The 16,990-nt window shown below is 38.6% G+C and overlaps 1 protein-coding gene across 1 annotated transcript; it reads left to right on the top strand.

The window, feature by feature from the left end:
• The first annotated feature begins 10,577 nt into the window (after nucleotides 1-10,577).
• Nucleotides 10,578-13,795, top strand: LOC104455520 (mechanosensitive ion channel protein 6). The gene is made up of 5 exons (XM_010070296.2): nucleotides 10,578-12,298; nucleotides 12,472-12,595; nucleotides 12,687-12,980; nucleotides 13,097-13,299; nucleotides 13,510-13,795. The coding sequence occupies exons 1-5, from the start codon at nucleotides 10,578-10,580 to the stop codon at nucleotides 13,793-13,795; spliced, it is 2,628 nt and encodes an 875-aa protein (XP_010068598.2).
• The last annotated feature ends 3,195 nt before the right edge of the window (nucleotides 13,796-16,990 follow it).

Here is a 16,990-nt window from a genome sequence, read left to right as displayed (position 1 = left end):
ATATCATGTCATGTTCTTCATCATCAAGTATCTTATTGACATTTTTCAAATCCATCATGAGTTTATTGAATTCATCAAGGTGGGTTTTGATAGACGTACCTTCAGTATATCTAAATTGAAACATCATCTTCAACATATACAAGCAATTATTCAAACCTTTCTTTACATAGAGTGCCTGAAGTTTTTCTCATAATGCTGCAACATCTTTCTCCTCGGCAACCTCTATTAAAACCTCATCCAACAAGTTTAACGGGATTGTGCTCTTTGCTCTTTCCATTAGCTCTACTCTTTCAAAGGCTTTCATTATAATTGGCAACTCATTTTCACCATCTAGTACCTTTGCCAAACCTTGGGTTGTCAGTAACGCCCGTATTTTGATACTCCATAACCCAAAGTTGTTTCTCCCGTCAAACTTCTCAATTTTATATTTCCTCTAAGATATAATTGAAATTATAGAATTTCCATATAATAATTAGACAACAAAATCTCCAAATCACAATCAAGAAATTCGATCCCAAGCTCTGATACCAATTGTTAGAATATAATATGTGGGAACGACAAGATCTTGCAATTTACATCAACGCAAAATCACCAGAAAAATAAATGAGAAATAATAAGGACACCAGAAATTTACGTGGTTCGGTCTGAGTATTAGTATCTACGTTCATAGGGAGAGCTAGCAGCAAATAATCTACTATAATCGGATAATCAAAATTTATAATTACTCATATGCTCAAATGCTTCCCATACCTAAATTTAATCCCAAACCCAGAGATTTTATAAATAAATATTGTAAACTCACAGCTCAAATATTTCCCGCACCTAAATTTAATCCCAAACCCAAACAATACTCTTTTCGTACGACCGAAAATCAAGACCGTGCAGCATTCTTGAATTTTTTTTTTCTCATGTACGGCAAGTTGTTGCTTCTTGTCGGCTTCTGGACTTTTCTTTTATGTAGCTTTGCTTGGCTTCAGCGGCTTCTCTCAAGCTGTGCTCTCTTCTGGATGTGCGGAGGGCTTCTCTTCTTTTTCGGCTAAAGAGTCCATGCCTTTTATATTGTGTGCCCATTGTCAAAACTTTGACTTTGGGCCCCACCATTGGTTATTTTCTCCAATATGGATTCGGCTCCTTCTGCAGGTAAAAGAAGAAACCCTAAATTTTCTTTATTTTATTTCCTCTTTTATCTTGTAGTAGTAAATAACCTTTTCTTTTTTTTTGTGGCTTTCTTTTGTACATCCAAAAGAAAGTCTAACAAGAGAAAAACTTCTTCATCCAATGTATAATCCGCTTGAGAAAATCTTTATTAACAAATTTAGTTTAACAAATCGTTATCCGAATTCAAAATCAAAACATTAATTTAATAGTTGCCACATGAATATTGTGAGGTCGAGCCTTGCAGCTCCCGCAAGGTTAAGAATGCTCCCATGGCTGCGACTTGCATGCTACAATGAGAGAGAGAGAGATATGATTAAAATGAGACTTGATAATGCTGCAATTGGGTTTGGAAAATTATAACAGCGAAATAGAGAGGAAGAGAGAATTTGATGGCCACAAAAAGGGAAAAAGACAACCTCCCTATCTCTACTCGGATGTTTAAGGAAAGAGTGAACAAGAGTGAAAGGATACCAAATAAAAGCAAATGTGCTTTACAAAGTCAAATAAGTTGTTACATGCATATTTGGATATCATATTTGTGTAAATTGCCTATGGTTATATTGTATAGAGATCGTTAACACGATATCAATTATTATGAGAAAGAATGATCGTTATGAGAGAGAATGATCCTCTAATTTCTCTAAAAAATTATCCAAAAAGTCCTAAATCTATTGTAGTTTTCTCAATTTAGTTTTAAACCTTTCAATTTTGTCAATTGAATCTTAAACCTTTGCACATTTTTCCAATTTAGTCCATTTGGCAAATTTTGACCGGAAATTATTGATGTGGATAGCCAATGCTAACGTGACACTTTTTAATAATATTTTGATGATTTTTTTAGTGATTTATTGAATTTTTATACATTTAAAAAAAAAAATTCTTTTTTTTTTTTTTTTTTTAAGGTTTTGGAGAAAGGGCCAACCAACCCTTGCTTGCCCTAGGGGAGGGCATTGGGTGCTCACCAGATTTGGGTAAGGGCCAGACGCCCTTGCAGGGTAAAGCAAAGGTGTGCAAGCCTTCACCCGCCTAATGCCCTCACCCAAGGCTGGCGAGGGTCGGTCGGCCCTCACCTCGCCAGCCACCCTTGTCGGCCCTCTCTCCAAAATCGTAAAAAAAATAAAAATAAAAATAAAAATAAAGAAAAAAACATAAAAACATAAAAATTTAAAATTTTATTAAAATATCATTAAAATATTATTTTAAAAAGTGTCACGTCGTGTCGACCAACTACATTAGTAATTTTCGATCAAAATTGGCCGAATTGATTTAATTGATAAAAAATAAAAATGTTTATGACTCAATTGATAAAATTAAAAAGTTTAAGACCGAATTAGCGAAATATAATAGATTTAGGATTTTTTAGACAATTTTTCCTAATTTCCTCAAAACCTAGCTTGTGACTAAAAAGTGCAACTTAGGTCGTAATACTTGTAAACGAGTTGCTGCATATTTCACTACATAAAGCATTTGTAAGTATGCCAATCAGTCATGCCTAAATATAAGATAAATTTGGGTATGTCTGATTGTACGAATACTTTAATAATAATATCATGTACGTAACAAGAAATCCGTTACTTCTTATTGCAAAAGAGGATATTTAACACTGCATCTCCTTAAACCAAAAAGCCGGCTGGGCTATTGAAAAATTATTTCACATTATATTATACTATTTATAAATTGGCTAGATCTCCTTTCCTTTTTTTATTTCCTTATTCCCTGTAAAACTATAAATATTGTTACATAGTCTAAACTACAACACAAGTGATGTTAATAGAAAAGGTTCATTCATGATGAGCTAAACATGACTGTCATCTCCACAAACAAAGCTATGATAATCATCAAGAACCAAGTTCGAGAGGCGTCAAACTGTGAGGGAGACGTGGGCACTGTGTCACTGAGACTGATATTAAGAGACGTGAGTGATGGGCATGCATGACTGCATCTAAGCGAGGAAAGAAGAGAATAAAAAAAAAAAAAAACCGGCTTGGGTATGTCACGACCTACTCTCAAGGGGCCACCTTCTGGAATAGATTTAGAGGTAGACCCTCTAAGGTAGTTTGAATAGTACAAAAAAGCTAAGGTAGACCCTCACTTGATAACACCGCAAACAAACTCTCGATCGTAATCTCTCCTAAGTTCATACCTTGTGTGTCATGAGACTTGCAATTTAAATTCAAATTGATCCTAAAAATTGTAGTAAGGAGTTTCCATGACCCTAATGAAATCGGCTAAGAACAAACTGAGGTATAAGATGATATCTCACTTTCTATGCATCTAGAGATTTAGGAATCGGGACTTGACTGCACTAGTCATCTAACTAGTGTCCTTTCGGTTAAGCTTGACTATTTGTTGACTAAAGTGTCAAGGAAATCTTTTACCAATCAAACATCTTAAAAATTATCCTTATCATTCTATTAAAAAAAGAAAAAGAAAAGAAAAGAACAATCAATGTATTAGAAGACTGCAATTAAATAAAATCGAAATGAAAGTGCACGAGACTAGGATTGTTTATAAAAGAAAATGACATTAAAAAATCCTTATGATAAAGCTTATGAGCTTAGGTCATGTTTGATAATCGACCAAACAGTGTCTGATTATGTTATTTTGTTTTTCGAAATCAAAAAAGAATAGAAATCCGTTTGATAAATTTTTTATTAATTTGTTCTTGAGAATATATTTGAAATAGAATCAAGAAGTAAATATATATAAATATATATATATATATATATATATATATTGATCCCCGGAACAATTTTAGAATCAAGCTAACTTTTTATTTTTTTGGCTTTTTTCTATTCTTTTTTTCCATTTCTTCATCTTCTTCCTTTTGCAAATCGTTGGCCTCAGCGATGATTGGCGATTGGCCAAATGAGGGCCGAGAGCCTCACCAAAGCCGCCTCAACTGGCCTTACCCGGACAAGGTGAGGCCAAGCCTTGTCGAACCATTACAAGGAAGGCATTGCCTAACCACGGCAAGGTCGACTTCATGGTGGCCGGACAAGGTTGAGCCTCACTAAATCCGGGCAAGCTCCACCTTGTTGGGGGCTAGCGACAATCTAGCGAGATTGTCGGCCATGGCAAAGGCCCGACAATTGGCTAAAGGAAGAAAAAAACAAAAACAAAAAAGGAAAAAGTAATAAAATTATTTAAAAATTCAAAGAAATTCTAAATCACAAAAGAATTTGAACATAAAATTTGGACAACTACCAAACGCCTTCAAATACTTAAAAACTTCTCTACGGAACAAAATCAGGAAAAAATATTTTTGAGAAAAAATTATTCTTGAGAATAAAATAGTAACCAAACACATCCTTATTCAATTTTAAATCCAATTTTCACCAAAACATTTTTTTACATTTTTTATACATTAAACTAATTCTAAACTAGAATTAATGCTAAAAATCTAACAAAACTAATCAAAATCTAATTCCTAAGCTTTTTCTTGATTTTTTTTAAGATTTTGAGTTTTTTATTATTTATTATTTATTTCTAATCAAAATCTAATTGCTAAGCTTTTTCTTGAATTTTTTAAAATTTTTGGAGTTTTTTTATTATTTATTATTTATTTCTGATTTTCATAAAAATAATTATTTTTTATTCTGGAAAAATGGGGAACGGATTAGGCAAAGGACCCGGTCTGAATATATGGGTCCGAAGGTCCGGGTTGGGTCTCAAATTTAGACCGACTTTCGGCCCTGGTCCGGATGTGGCCTTGGTCTGATGGGTTTAGCTATTCCGACAAATCAAGCCCAAATTTGTTATTTCCTTTTGATCGATCCAAGGCCAAAACCAAAATCAGTCCACACGCCCAGCCCAGCTTCACCAAACCTTTAGCCCATTTAAATATATAAGTGCATGTATCTCTATAGGGTTAATATGTGAAAACCCCAAAACTAGTAGACATATGATAAAATTGCTAAAAACTAATTTTTTGATCATCAAAAGCTAAATTAACCTCAAATTGATAAACTTGTGATAAATTTACCCCATGATAGTTTTCGTCAAATTTTACTATCAAATTGCTGAATTGAATAATACGTCACAATCGACTAATATACCGATCTGTGATTTTATTCTCTGTTTGTCATAATTGTACCTTTTTTTTTGTTTTTCTGTGGTATTAATCCAATTTAATGGAAAGTATATTTGTTACGAATATGCTAGTTTGGGGTTTTTGATGATTGAACAAATTAGTTTTTGGTAAATTTGTTAAAAACATACCAATTTAAGGTTTTTTTTTATAGTCATTTAGGGTAAATTTATCACCATAGTTTGAGTTTTTTCATACTCAAAAATTAGTTTTAGGTAAATTTGTCATAAATGTACAATGAAAAACTTCAAATTGATCCACATGTAATAAATTTATTTCAAACTAATTTTTTGACAATAAAAAACCTTTAACTAGTATATGTGTGATACATTTCTCCAAAACTATTTTTTTATTACAAAAAAACCTCAAATTAGTACACTTTTGATAAATTTACCATATGTTAACTGTTTTTTCAAAATTTATCATTAAATTTACTAACCTAGATGACACATGGTGACGTGGAAAGTCCACGTGGAAATCCATCAAAGTAAAGATCATGAAAAACCCAAATTGATGACAAATTTAATGACACACTTGTGATAAATATAACGGTACATCTTAAACAATTTGAGATTTTTCGTGATATTAACCATATTAATTTCTACGTGAACTTACCATGTTATTATAACACTATCAATGTCAGCGAATTTAATAATAAAATTTGACGGAAATTAATAGAGATAAATTCATCACAAGTATATTAACTTAGAGTTTTTGGTAGTAAAAAAATTAGATTAAGATAAATTTGTCACAATTGTATTAGTTGAGACTTTCCGTGATACTCACACACACAAATATATCGACACACGTACATTTTCCTTTTCTTTATCTCATTATCTTTTTTTCTTCTTCCTTTTTAATTTCTTTTTTTTTATATTTTCATCATTTCTTTTTCTTGTTCGTGCTCCCCTTTGCCGAGTCTTGTCATCTTCAGACGAACTCTAGTCGGATCTTCATCCTTCCGACTTTCGGCCACCGACGCCGCCGGCCATCACCGGAGTACCTCCGTCAGGCCTCCTCTCCGACCGTCAATTCCGGCAATCACCGGACTCTCTTTTTACTCTTACGGATTCCAGCGTTTTTCTATTCCGATTATTTCCCTCCCATCATCATCAACACAGGCAAGCAATAAAAACAAGATACAAGGAAGGACGGACATTACCAGATATTCAATAACATGCCCACCAGAGAATTTCGCTCTACTTCCTCCCCAGTGGTCACCGCTCGAGCAAGCCATCCAGTGCAAAGAACGAAGTGAACACAAGAAGAAAAATTGATTCAGAAGTGGAAACAACGACGCACGACTGAAAATAGATTCGTGTACTTTAAACTGACCGCAAAAGAACAATTTCTATCATGTTTCCAGATCCTCAGTCGCTTTTCATCGAGGCATTTTATCAAACCAACTTACGTGCATGGAAGATGTTGAATATGGTCGCGAAATCCAAGCCGTTCTTTTCGCCTAAACCAGTACTAGAACAACGATATCATTACGGGTTTCCCGAAGAGAACCTTTTTCGCCTGATTAGCTACGCACGAACAGCACGCTCGAAACCATGTTTTACTCGAAGCAGAGAAAAAACAGGGAAAGAAAAATCACCCGTTTGGTGAGCAGCTATGGAAGAGTGCAATCGGCAGCAGTGTCTGGAACGAAGATTTCAAATAACGCCTGTGGCCAGAATCGCGGCAAATGGATGAAGCGAATGTTCTGTGGTTGGAGATCTTCAATGGGCGAAGTCAAGCTAGACGGATCGAATCCCTTCTTCTCGGGCCGGAATTGACGACGGCAAGCAGCGATTTCTCCGTTCTTTTTCTCTAGAGGGAGAGTCGGTTCTTTTCCCTCCTCCGGCAGGGAACTGCCGCCGGCGAAGTAAGTTTGTTTTGTTTATCATTATTTATATTTTTTGTTAAGTTCCGTGGGATTTATTATTGTATTTTTATTTTTTTTTTTTTTTTTTATTTTGGTAAAAACGATTGCACACTTTGCCACTTTGGACAAACAATAAAAATCTGGTTGTCAATAGTTGGCACTTGGGTCGAGAATTGGACCGATTTTCACCAATTTCAAATTTTAGGAATTGGGAGCTTGCTCGGAATGATTCGATTCTATTTGATTCTCTTGTTCACCCTTATTACCAATCTCATGTTAGTTGTTGGTTACCTATTTCAATCAATGTGTATATTTTAGGGTTTTGGCATAGATGAAAGTAATTTATCAGGCTATGCTATCGAGTATGGTTTATAATAACTTAAGGAGGTTCACATTGTTTCAAGGCTGCTCAGTGCAAAGGATTTCAATGCACACGACATGATAGGACGAAAACAAAAGAGAGAAGAGATATCAGAAAGTCCGAAAATCCACGAAACGAGGAAACTATATTTATAATAAGATTCTAATATATGATATTTTCTTTAGGTAATTTCAGAGCATTGCATGTATGCTTTAAAGGATCTCGTATATATAAAATCTAATGAGATAACTCTAACAAATTCGTATCAAAATCTTGTAAGAAACATATGTAGAATAGCTGGGTATATAGATTTGATCTATATATGGAAAAATCCAATGGTTATTACACCTAGATATTTCTTTCACTAAAGCCTTCGGGGCAATACTGAAAATTAAACATTTGTCTGATGTACTGTGAGATGTTATAAGTGAAGATGCCAAGAATGAAATTGATCGAGTGTAAGGTTGAAGTGTTCATTCAAAGGGATTGAATGTGCCCAAGATAGAGCTTTCGTAGAATAGGGAAAATTGTCTAACAAGCCTTGAAATTATTGAACATATATTAAATTAGTTTTAAACTTTTCAATTTTATCAAATTGAGTTTTAAACTTTTAGGTGAAATTCCAATGTAGTATTTCATGTCGATTTTACCAAAAATTGCTTACGTGGCAGTGTGCTATGTAAAAAGGCTAGCTATGACTAGACTATCATATTGGCAACTTTTGACAAAATTGATCGATCGAAAGGATTGCATTGAAATTTCGTGCAAAAATTTAAGACTAGACAAGAAAAAATTGAAAGTTTATAACTAAATTAGCATACATAGTATAAGTTTAAAAACAAATGGGTAGTTCTTCTTGAACAACATACTCTACACCTTGATAACAAATCGAAGGTCTTGGTCTCCATCCTAAGGCTAAATAATTTGGAACATAATTTAGGACCAACGAAATAATTCAAAAGAAAACTAAACCACCACCAAAGCGATCTCGTGCAATCGAACTATAACTCCACTGTTACCAAATAGGAATTTCGGAACATATCAATCTCTCATGAAATACTCGTTTGAATGATCTGAAATGAAAGCTTTCAATATGCCGACATATCTTATTCATGGATATTACAATATTATTATAGAGCCAAGCAAAATTATAATCTTAGTTAATATATATATTTTTAAGGGTTTATATCATGAAAAACTCGAAACTGGTACACATGATAATTTATCCAAAATTAATCTTTCAACTATCAAAAACTTCCAAATTGGTATACCAGCGACAAATTTATCCTCTGTTAATTTCCATTAAATTTTACCATCAAATTTTGAGTTATACATGAAAGTTGATAAGTGCATTAATTTGAGATTTTAGTTTTTATTCATCACATGTATATTATTTTTGTGGTTTTTTGTTATATTAATGCAATTTCAACGAAAATTAACAAATGATAAATTCATGATAAATGTATTATTTTAAGGTTTTTGATGGTTCAAAAATAAGTTGGGAGTAGGGTGAATCAATTTGAGGTTTTTTTATGATAAAAATTATTTTCGAATAGATTTATCATTTGTATATGAGTTTGAGGTTTTTTGTGGTAGTATCACTTTTTTTTTTTTTTTTTTTTGTAGGTCCTAAATCATAAAATGTACATACCTCATTGCTTTTCTATGAAGTTTTTTACCTTACGACCAAGCGGAGAATGTCTCGCTCCCATTCCATTCCACCGTAGACCATAAAGGCTACAGGCACAGCCTGCAGAGCTTGAGCCGACTTGGGTTGCAGACGACCAGCACAAGCTCCACCGACTGGGTCGTCCTGCTTCCAAGACAGACATGAGGATCTGCTGGAGGAAGCTCTACATCTTGCACAGGCCCACGTTCTCGTCGCGGAGACGGCCTCAGTGTCGACTCAATCGCCTTCACTTGGCGACCCACCATTTCCCCGCCGGGGACTCGCGTCAAGCTCGCGGCTTGACCTTGGCGAGGGGGTGTAAAGGGTCCCGTAACCCGGATTTGTTCGCACTGAAAAAAGCAGATCTCGCATCTGGTCAGGACGGGTTGTCTCGGCGAAGCCCGAGCGGTTTTTGGCGCCGAGCGCCGGAACACCGTGACGTGGGACGCCATGATCACGGGCTACGTGAAAAGAGGAGCCGTGATGAGGTCGCGCGAGCTTTTCAACAGAATGCTGAGAGAGACGTTACGTCGTGGAATCTGATGATCTCCCGTCACGTCTCATGTCGCAGTAGTGAAGAACTGTTCAAGTGAATGCCCGAAAGAGATTGCATTCCTTGGAACACGATGATTGACACCCCGAGCTCCGGATTGCCAAAACTTGGCACAGGCATACTTAAGTGACAAAAGTTAGTAGGGATGAGGCGTTATGGCTGTTCAAGCGTATGCCCGAGAGAAATGTCGTTTCTTGGGCTACGATGGCAATGGGTTTTCTGAGGAACGGTGAACGCGCGGTTGAGTTTTTTCAAGGAGGTGCTGCACATTACGATGATGCACCACCGCTTCACAATCTTAGCAAAACACCGCACCAGAACAAGCGTCCGCCCTCATCCCGGGAACACGGATTTCCCGGAGCACGGATTTCGGACACTCCCTATAACCCTAGCAATCGAGAAAATTGCAGCACGAACGACCGCAGGGAAAGGGGAATCCAGAAGCAGAGAAATTCGAGTTCGTGACCAAGCATAAAATTCGAAACGTGTGTTAATAATCTCAACGTTAGCAGAGTGGCAGTCCAGTGATTTACATGCAAGGAGGAGGGCATTTAGGAACCCCGCCATGCAGAGAACAGAATAGGAAAGCGAATTTCAGCGCAATCCCGGAGCTCTCTGCTCTTGCTTCTTCATCTTTCGTTACCTATTTCGGAACGTTTCCTCTTTCCTCCTCTCTCCTCTCGCCATTGTAATCTCCGTTTCTGCGCATTTCCTCTTTCCTTTTCCCTGCTCTCGCCATTTATAATCTCTGTTTCGGAGGCACCCCTCACCCTTCTTTGAAGTTCAACGCTCGCCGCGTCTCCCACCATCAATTCCTCTTCTGGTCACTCTCTTTCTTGTCTTTTCTAATCGTTTCTTTGACTAGCCCCACTGACTATGGAGTCACTGCGCAAGTCCTTTAGATCCTACGGCTCCTACATGTACACGCCAGGCAGACGACCGGCTGCCGTCGACCCCAACCCCTCCGACCTCGAGCTTGGTCTCAATGGTTCTGGCTTACTGGGTGATTCAAAGAGTGACAGGAATGATGGTTCGAGAATGCTGAGGGAACCCAGCATTGAGTTCTGGAAGGAGAGGAAGGAGGAAGCTCCTGAAGAAGGTCCTGGCCACTCGCCACACTGGCTAGCGCCAGATGACCCACCGTCACGGCTGATCAGGTGGTTCCTCCACCAGCAGCGGGCCTCTGGCAACGTGTTGCTGGACATGGACCTGGAGATGGAGGAGCTGCGTGGCAGCAACAGCTGGTGGGACTTGCCTCCGGTCGCCAATTCGCCGCTGGTGCCACAGCTGCCAAGGCAAAGCCAGGACGGCTCGAGACAGTCCTTCCAGCCGCCCATCTTGACAGGGGGCGGGCCAGGTACACCACAAAGGCAGCACAAGGGCTCGCCCAGCCATGGCAGAGATGGCAACACTGTCAGCAACAGCGAAGAGGAGGCTGTGACTTCCCAGCAGAAATCAAGCCTGCTCTGCACGAAAACAAGGTCGCGGCTGATGGACCCGCTGGAGGAGCCTGACTGGAGGTTGAGCCGGGTTCCACAGTCAGGCCAACTACAGTCTGGAATGTTGAGGGGGGCAGGGGATGAGGAGGAGGACGACCTGTTCTCGGAACAAGACTTGCCAGAGGAGTTCAAGAAGGCAAAGTTCGGTGCCATGACTCTGTTACAGTGGGTGACTTTGGTCTTGATCATTGGCGCTTTAGTTTGTACTCTTGCAATTCCTGCATTGAAGCGTAGAGATCTGTGGAAGCTGAAACTGTGGAAGTGGGAGGTCATGGTTTTGGTCATGATTTGTGGGAGGTTGGTCTCTGGGTGGATGATTCGATTAGTTGTGTTCTTCATCGAGAGGAACTTTCTGCTGCGAAAACGGGTTCTGTATTTTGTCTACGGCCTTCGAAATGCAGTGCAGAACTGCCTGTGGTTGGGTTTGGTCTTGATTGCTTGGCACGCTCTCTTCGACAAGAAGGTTGAGAGGCAGACGAGCAGTGACAGGTTGAGGTACGTCACTAAGGTGCTGGTGTGCTTCTTGGTGGGGACTCTACTGTGGTTGGTCAAGACACTGATCATCAAGGTACTGGCATCGTCGTTCCATGTGTGCACCTACTTTGACCGGATCCAGGAGTCTCTGTTCGATCAGTATGTGATCGAGACATTGTCGGGTCCGCCTGTGACTGAAATTCCGAGGACAGAGGAAGAGGAGAACTTTGAGGCCGAGTTTCAGACTTCACAGAAAGCAGGTGCGACTGTGCTGCCAGATCTAAAGGCCGCTGCTTTTCCAACTAAAAGTGGGATGATAGTTGGAAGCGGAAAGCTTCAGAGAAGTCCCCGAGTGAAGAACAACAAGCTTTCTCGAGGGCTGTCAGGAAAGAGCATGAAAGGAATCACAATAGAGCACTTGCACAAGCTGAATACCAAGAATGTATCTGCCTGGAATATGAAAAGATTGATTAATATTGTGCGGCACGGATTTTACTCGACATTGGATGAGCGGATACAGGATTCTACTCAAGAGGACGAGTCAGGAACAATGATCAGGAGTGAAAACGAAGCCAAAGCTGCAGCAAGGAAGATCTTTCGAAATGTGGCTAAGCCTAATTCAAAGTAAGACCACAGTTCTTCACCTCAATGTCTTGAGTTTTTGACATAATCCTTGGATAAGGCAATTGGTTCCCTGATTGGATCTCTTTCTGATTCACTGGCGCATGATGTTGGGTTGATATTATCTGGTTTATGATGGAAAGTGTCCAAGTTGGTTATGATTTTCTTGTTGCTAGGTTTATCTACGTGGAAGACTTGATACGGTTCATGAGGGTCGATGAAGCCTTGAAGATGATGAGTCTCTTTGAAGGAGCCGATGAATGCAAGAAAATCAGCAAGTCATGCCTGAAGAACTGGCTGGTGAGTGGAATTCTGTAAAATTAGGTCCTTGGACGTGCTTGTTTAAACTTTTTCGTCTTCAATGCTAATCGAATTAACCAAATTGCTTAAGGTCAATGCTTTCAGAGCAAGGAGAGCACTTGCCTTGACCTTAAACGACACCAAGACTGCAGTCAAAAAGCTGCATCAGGTGGTCAACGCCATAGTCGGTATCGTCATATTGATCATCTGGCTTCTTATCCTGGGGATAGCAACAACCAAGTTCCTGCTCTTTCTCAGTTCGCAGCTCCTCCTTGTCGCATTTATTTTCGGGAACACCTGCAAGAACATATTCGAGGCAATCATCTTCTTGTTCATGATGCATCCGTATGATGTGGGCGATAGGTGTGAGATCAATGGAGTCCAGGTAGATAACAAGATCACATGTCCACCAATTATCCACTGCTCTATCCAATTTGGCTTGTACCTACTTCATGGTCTCTTCTATTATTCATCGCTCATTCATATGCTGTATCCTTTTAGATGGTTGTGGAAGAGATTAACCTCTTGACGACTGTGTTTCTGAGGGATGACAATCAAAAGATTATATACCCAAACAGCACTCTTGCAACGAAGGCCATTGGCAACTATTATCGGAGCCCTGATATGGGGGATGCGGTCGAATTCTGTGTGCACATATCTACTCCTGCAGAGAAGATTGCTGCCATGAAGAATAAGATAACCAGGCAAGTGAAAACATCTAAATTTTTTCGAATTTTGTTCAGTACTGTTGAAGAATCTTTTCCGAGGCCGTAGAAATCTACAGGAGAAGTACATGTTAAAATTCCAGGGTTTCTCCCATGAATATTGCCAATCTGTTTTTGTTCCCTCTGCATCGACGTATAGATAATTAAGAAATAATCTGGATTGCTTCTTTGTTGTTCTACCGATTGCAGTTATGTCAACAGCAAGAAAGAGCACTGGTATTCCTCACAAATGATCATAATGAAGGATATAGAAGAGCTGAACAGCGTGAGGATTGCCGTGTGGTTGCGCCATAGGATGAATCACCAGGACATGGGAGAGAAGTTTACGAGGCGATCCCTCTTGATTGAGGAGATGGTCAAGATGTTTAGAGAGCTTGACATCCAATACCGCCTGCTACCGCTTGACATCAACGTCCGTGCAATGCCTGCCTCGAGTTCCACACGGGTTCCTCCAGCATGGGAAAACGCTGGCTGAGTTGCTCAGCTGGTCAGACAAAGAGCTGCATTCACCCATGGTAGATGGGCAGCTCGCATTCCGCAGCAGCAGTGCGATGTGGACCATGTAGCGGACTCTGGCAAACCGCTACTCTTTGGCTCTGAGGTTTTCCTCTCTCATTCATCGCTGTACAGCGAAAAATTCTGTTTCTCCATCTTTGCTGGCACCTTTAGGCTCTTTTTCTATCTCAATCTGAGGGATACTTGTAATTAGAGAATGAGTTATATAAATGACGCTTTGAAATTGGAGGAATACGACATATTTTACTCGAGAGAGTTCTGAGAATGTAGGTGTTCATGCATCCAGTGGTGGTCGTTCTAGTCTATCCAACATGAATTAGAAGCTTCCTTTGATGGAAACCCTCAAACAAATGGCAGCATTGAGGTTTCAACTGCATATCAAGCGATACAATTTCATCCCAAGTTTTGTTATTTCATCTCTATTTGCATCCCGGCATCCTCACTTATTTATACCAACTCGCCAGTTTTCTTCCCAAACTGCTACCTCTTCTTAAAAACCAGGCACAAATCCTAACCTGGCCTTCTCTTGCCTACTCCCCACCACCGCTGACCTCGAATCTGGTCCAGATTGAGGTCGGACTGGTCGTACCTGTGGGAGCCTACATGGCTGCCATGAGCCTTGTCAGGTTGAGCTTCGCAGATCCCGTGAGTCGCATGCTACACTGAGTGTGAGAGAGAATTTGATGTTGTTGCTATTCGGTTTAGAAAATGAATACAGGGAAATAGAGGAATAGAGAATTTGGCTTTTATGCAATAAAAATGGTTTTCGAAGCAATTGCTCGATCTGGCTTTTATGCAATAAAAATGCTCTTCTCAATTCATTATATATACATATATATACTTCAAGACATGATTTTACCACTCACCTTGTCGTCTACGACCAAACGATAAACGATACTTGTATCGTCGAACTCAAAGCCCTATCAAATAACCAAAGAATAATGTTAAAATCTAATAAAATTCTATCTCGACTACAAAATGACTAAGTTACGCCTTAACTCTAACAAAATAACTTCTTCGCGCTAACAAGTCGCATAACCAAAGCAATTGTTCAAGCCATTCGCAATATGAATTTTAAGCGCAAAACTTGATCGAGTAAATCTCTCTTCCAAACCCCGAACGTACTTATAGTCAATAGAGAGCCCTTGACACATATTACAAGAATCCCAAATTTGCCACCCACAAATCAAGCCGAAAAATGACAAAATACGGCCCAAAGCTGCTGGAGTACTGTTCACTGTGCATGGGAAACTTTGAAATTTTGTTTCGGACAAACCATAAGCTCAAATCACGATCCGTAAAAAACGGCTCCACAACACTCTAAACTACCATTCCTACAAAAATACATGGCTCAACAACTCCAAAATCGGACTTCGCCACTCGATTTTCTAAAAATTCCGAATTTGAGTCCTAAATCCAAAAATTACTTCAGTTGGACGAACGAGGGGCTTGATCTCTTACCGGGTTATGGAGTCGAGTCGGCTTGGCGAGGCGTCCGAGGCATGCACGTGCCAAAACTCCTTTCCTTTCGTCCCCTTTCTCTTCTTCTTCTTCTTCTTCTTCTTCTTCTTCTTTTCTTTCTTTTTTTTTGGTCGAGGAAACTCTCAACTTCTATCTAGCCGAGCCTCTCCCATCTCTTTTTTTTTTTTTTTTTCTTGCGTTATTAACTTTTCGACTTCTTTTCCGTTTCTTCTTTTGGAGCCTTTAAAACTTCGTTTTCTGTTTCTTCTTTGGGGCCCACTAGCTTAATGTGACAGGTACACCTATGACAAGTTTACCTCAACTAATTTTTTTACTACCAAAAACCTCAAATTGATATACTTTTGCCAAATTTACCTCAAATTGGTACATTTCTGACAAATTTACTCTCTGTTAGTTTCTGTTAAATTTTACTGTCAAATTATTAAGTTAAATGACACGTGATAGTTGACCAGTATACCAATTTGGGATTTTACTCTTCGTTTGTTATAGTTTACAATTTTTGTGATTTTTTTGTGGTATTAATATAATTTAACATATAGTATATTTGTCACAAATGTACCGATTTTGGGTTTTTGGCCATCGAATAAATTTGTTTGAGGTAAATTTATCATAAATATATTAATTTAGAGTCTTTTTTTTTTTTTTATATATTCAATCAAGGTAAATTTGTTACAGGTGTACCGGTTTGGAGTTTTTCATGATCAAAAAAATAGTTTTGAGTAAATTTGTCATACATGTACCACTTTTGAGTTTTTAAGGTATTAACCCTACTTATAAATAATTTGTTGTATATCGCACTAATATAGAAAGCATTTGTGGATATGTTGAAAGAAGACAAGAAGCTAAGGGAAGATAGAAAGAATGTAGGAGGAATAGAAGCTTTGGGAAATTTTTGTGTATTCTATTCCATTCTTTACCGATGTACAAAGTCGTGTCAATATAGTACAAATGTATACAAAAGAAAGGAAATTATATTCAATGAATTAAATCTAATATTAAATTGACTCAATCCAATCATTGATTGATTAATGAATAAACCTCAAATTCGAATGGATTTCGTTCAACTCGAGCATATCTTCCAACACCCTCCCTCAAGCCGGTGACTTGTAAGTATCCAATATACCTAGTTTGCTCAATAGATATGCATGTTGTCTCTAACAAAGAGATTTGGTGAAAACATGGCAGGTTGTTCTATAGTTCCAATTCCTCTTGTTTTTATCATTCCTTGAATCTTGTCTCGAGTAAAGTGGGAATCCACTTTTATAAGTTTTGTTCTCTCATGCAAGTTTGAGAGTCACATCATTGTCGCAAAATAACTCCATTGGTCCATTCACTTGTATCCCAAGATCCTTTAGTAAGCTTTGTATCCAGATTATCTCACAAGTTGTCTTAGCCATGGTTCGGTATTCCGCTTCGGCTGAAGATAGTGAGACAGTTGCTTGCTTCTTTGTCTTCCATGAAAGAAGAGACCCCCAGGCTTAATGCAGAAACTAGTGACGGATCTTCGACTCATGGGACAAGTTGCATAGTCCGTATCGCAATAGGTTGTAATCTCCATGCCTAGAAAGAAGTATCCCAAGTCCTAGGCATTTTTTCAAATATTTTACAACCTTAAGAGCAGCATCCATACAATCTAGGACTATGCATAACTAGCTCAGTGCCTATACTACAT

This window comes from Eucalyptus grandis, chromosome 7 (assembly GCF_016545825.1).
Source record: "Eucalyptus grandis isolate ANBG69807.140 chromosome 7, ASM1654582v1, whole genome shotgun sequence".
NCBI classification, from domain to species: domain Eukaryota; kingdom Viridiplantae; phylum Streptophyta; class Magnoliopsida; order Myrtales; family Myrtaceae; genus Eucalyptus; species Eucalyptus grandis.
This window is presented reverse-complemented; position numbering and strand designations above follow the sequence as displayed.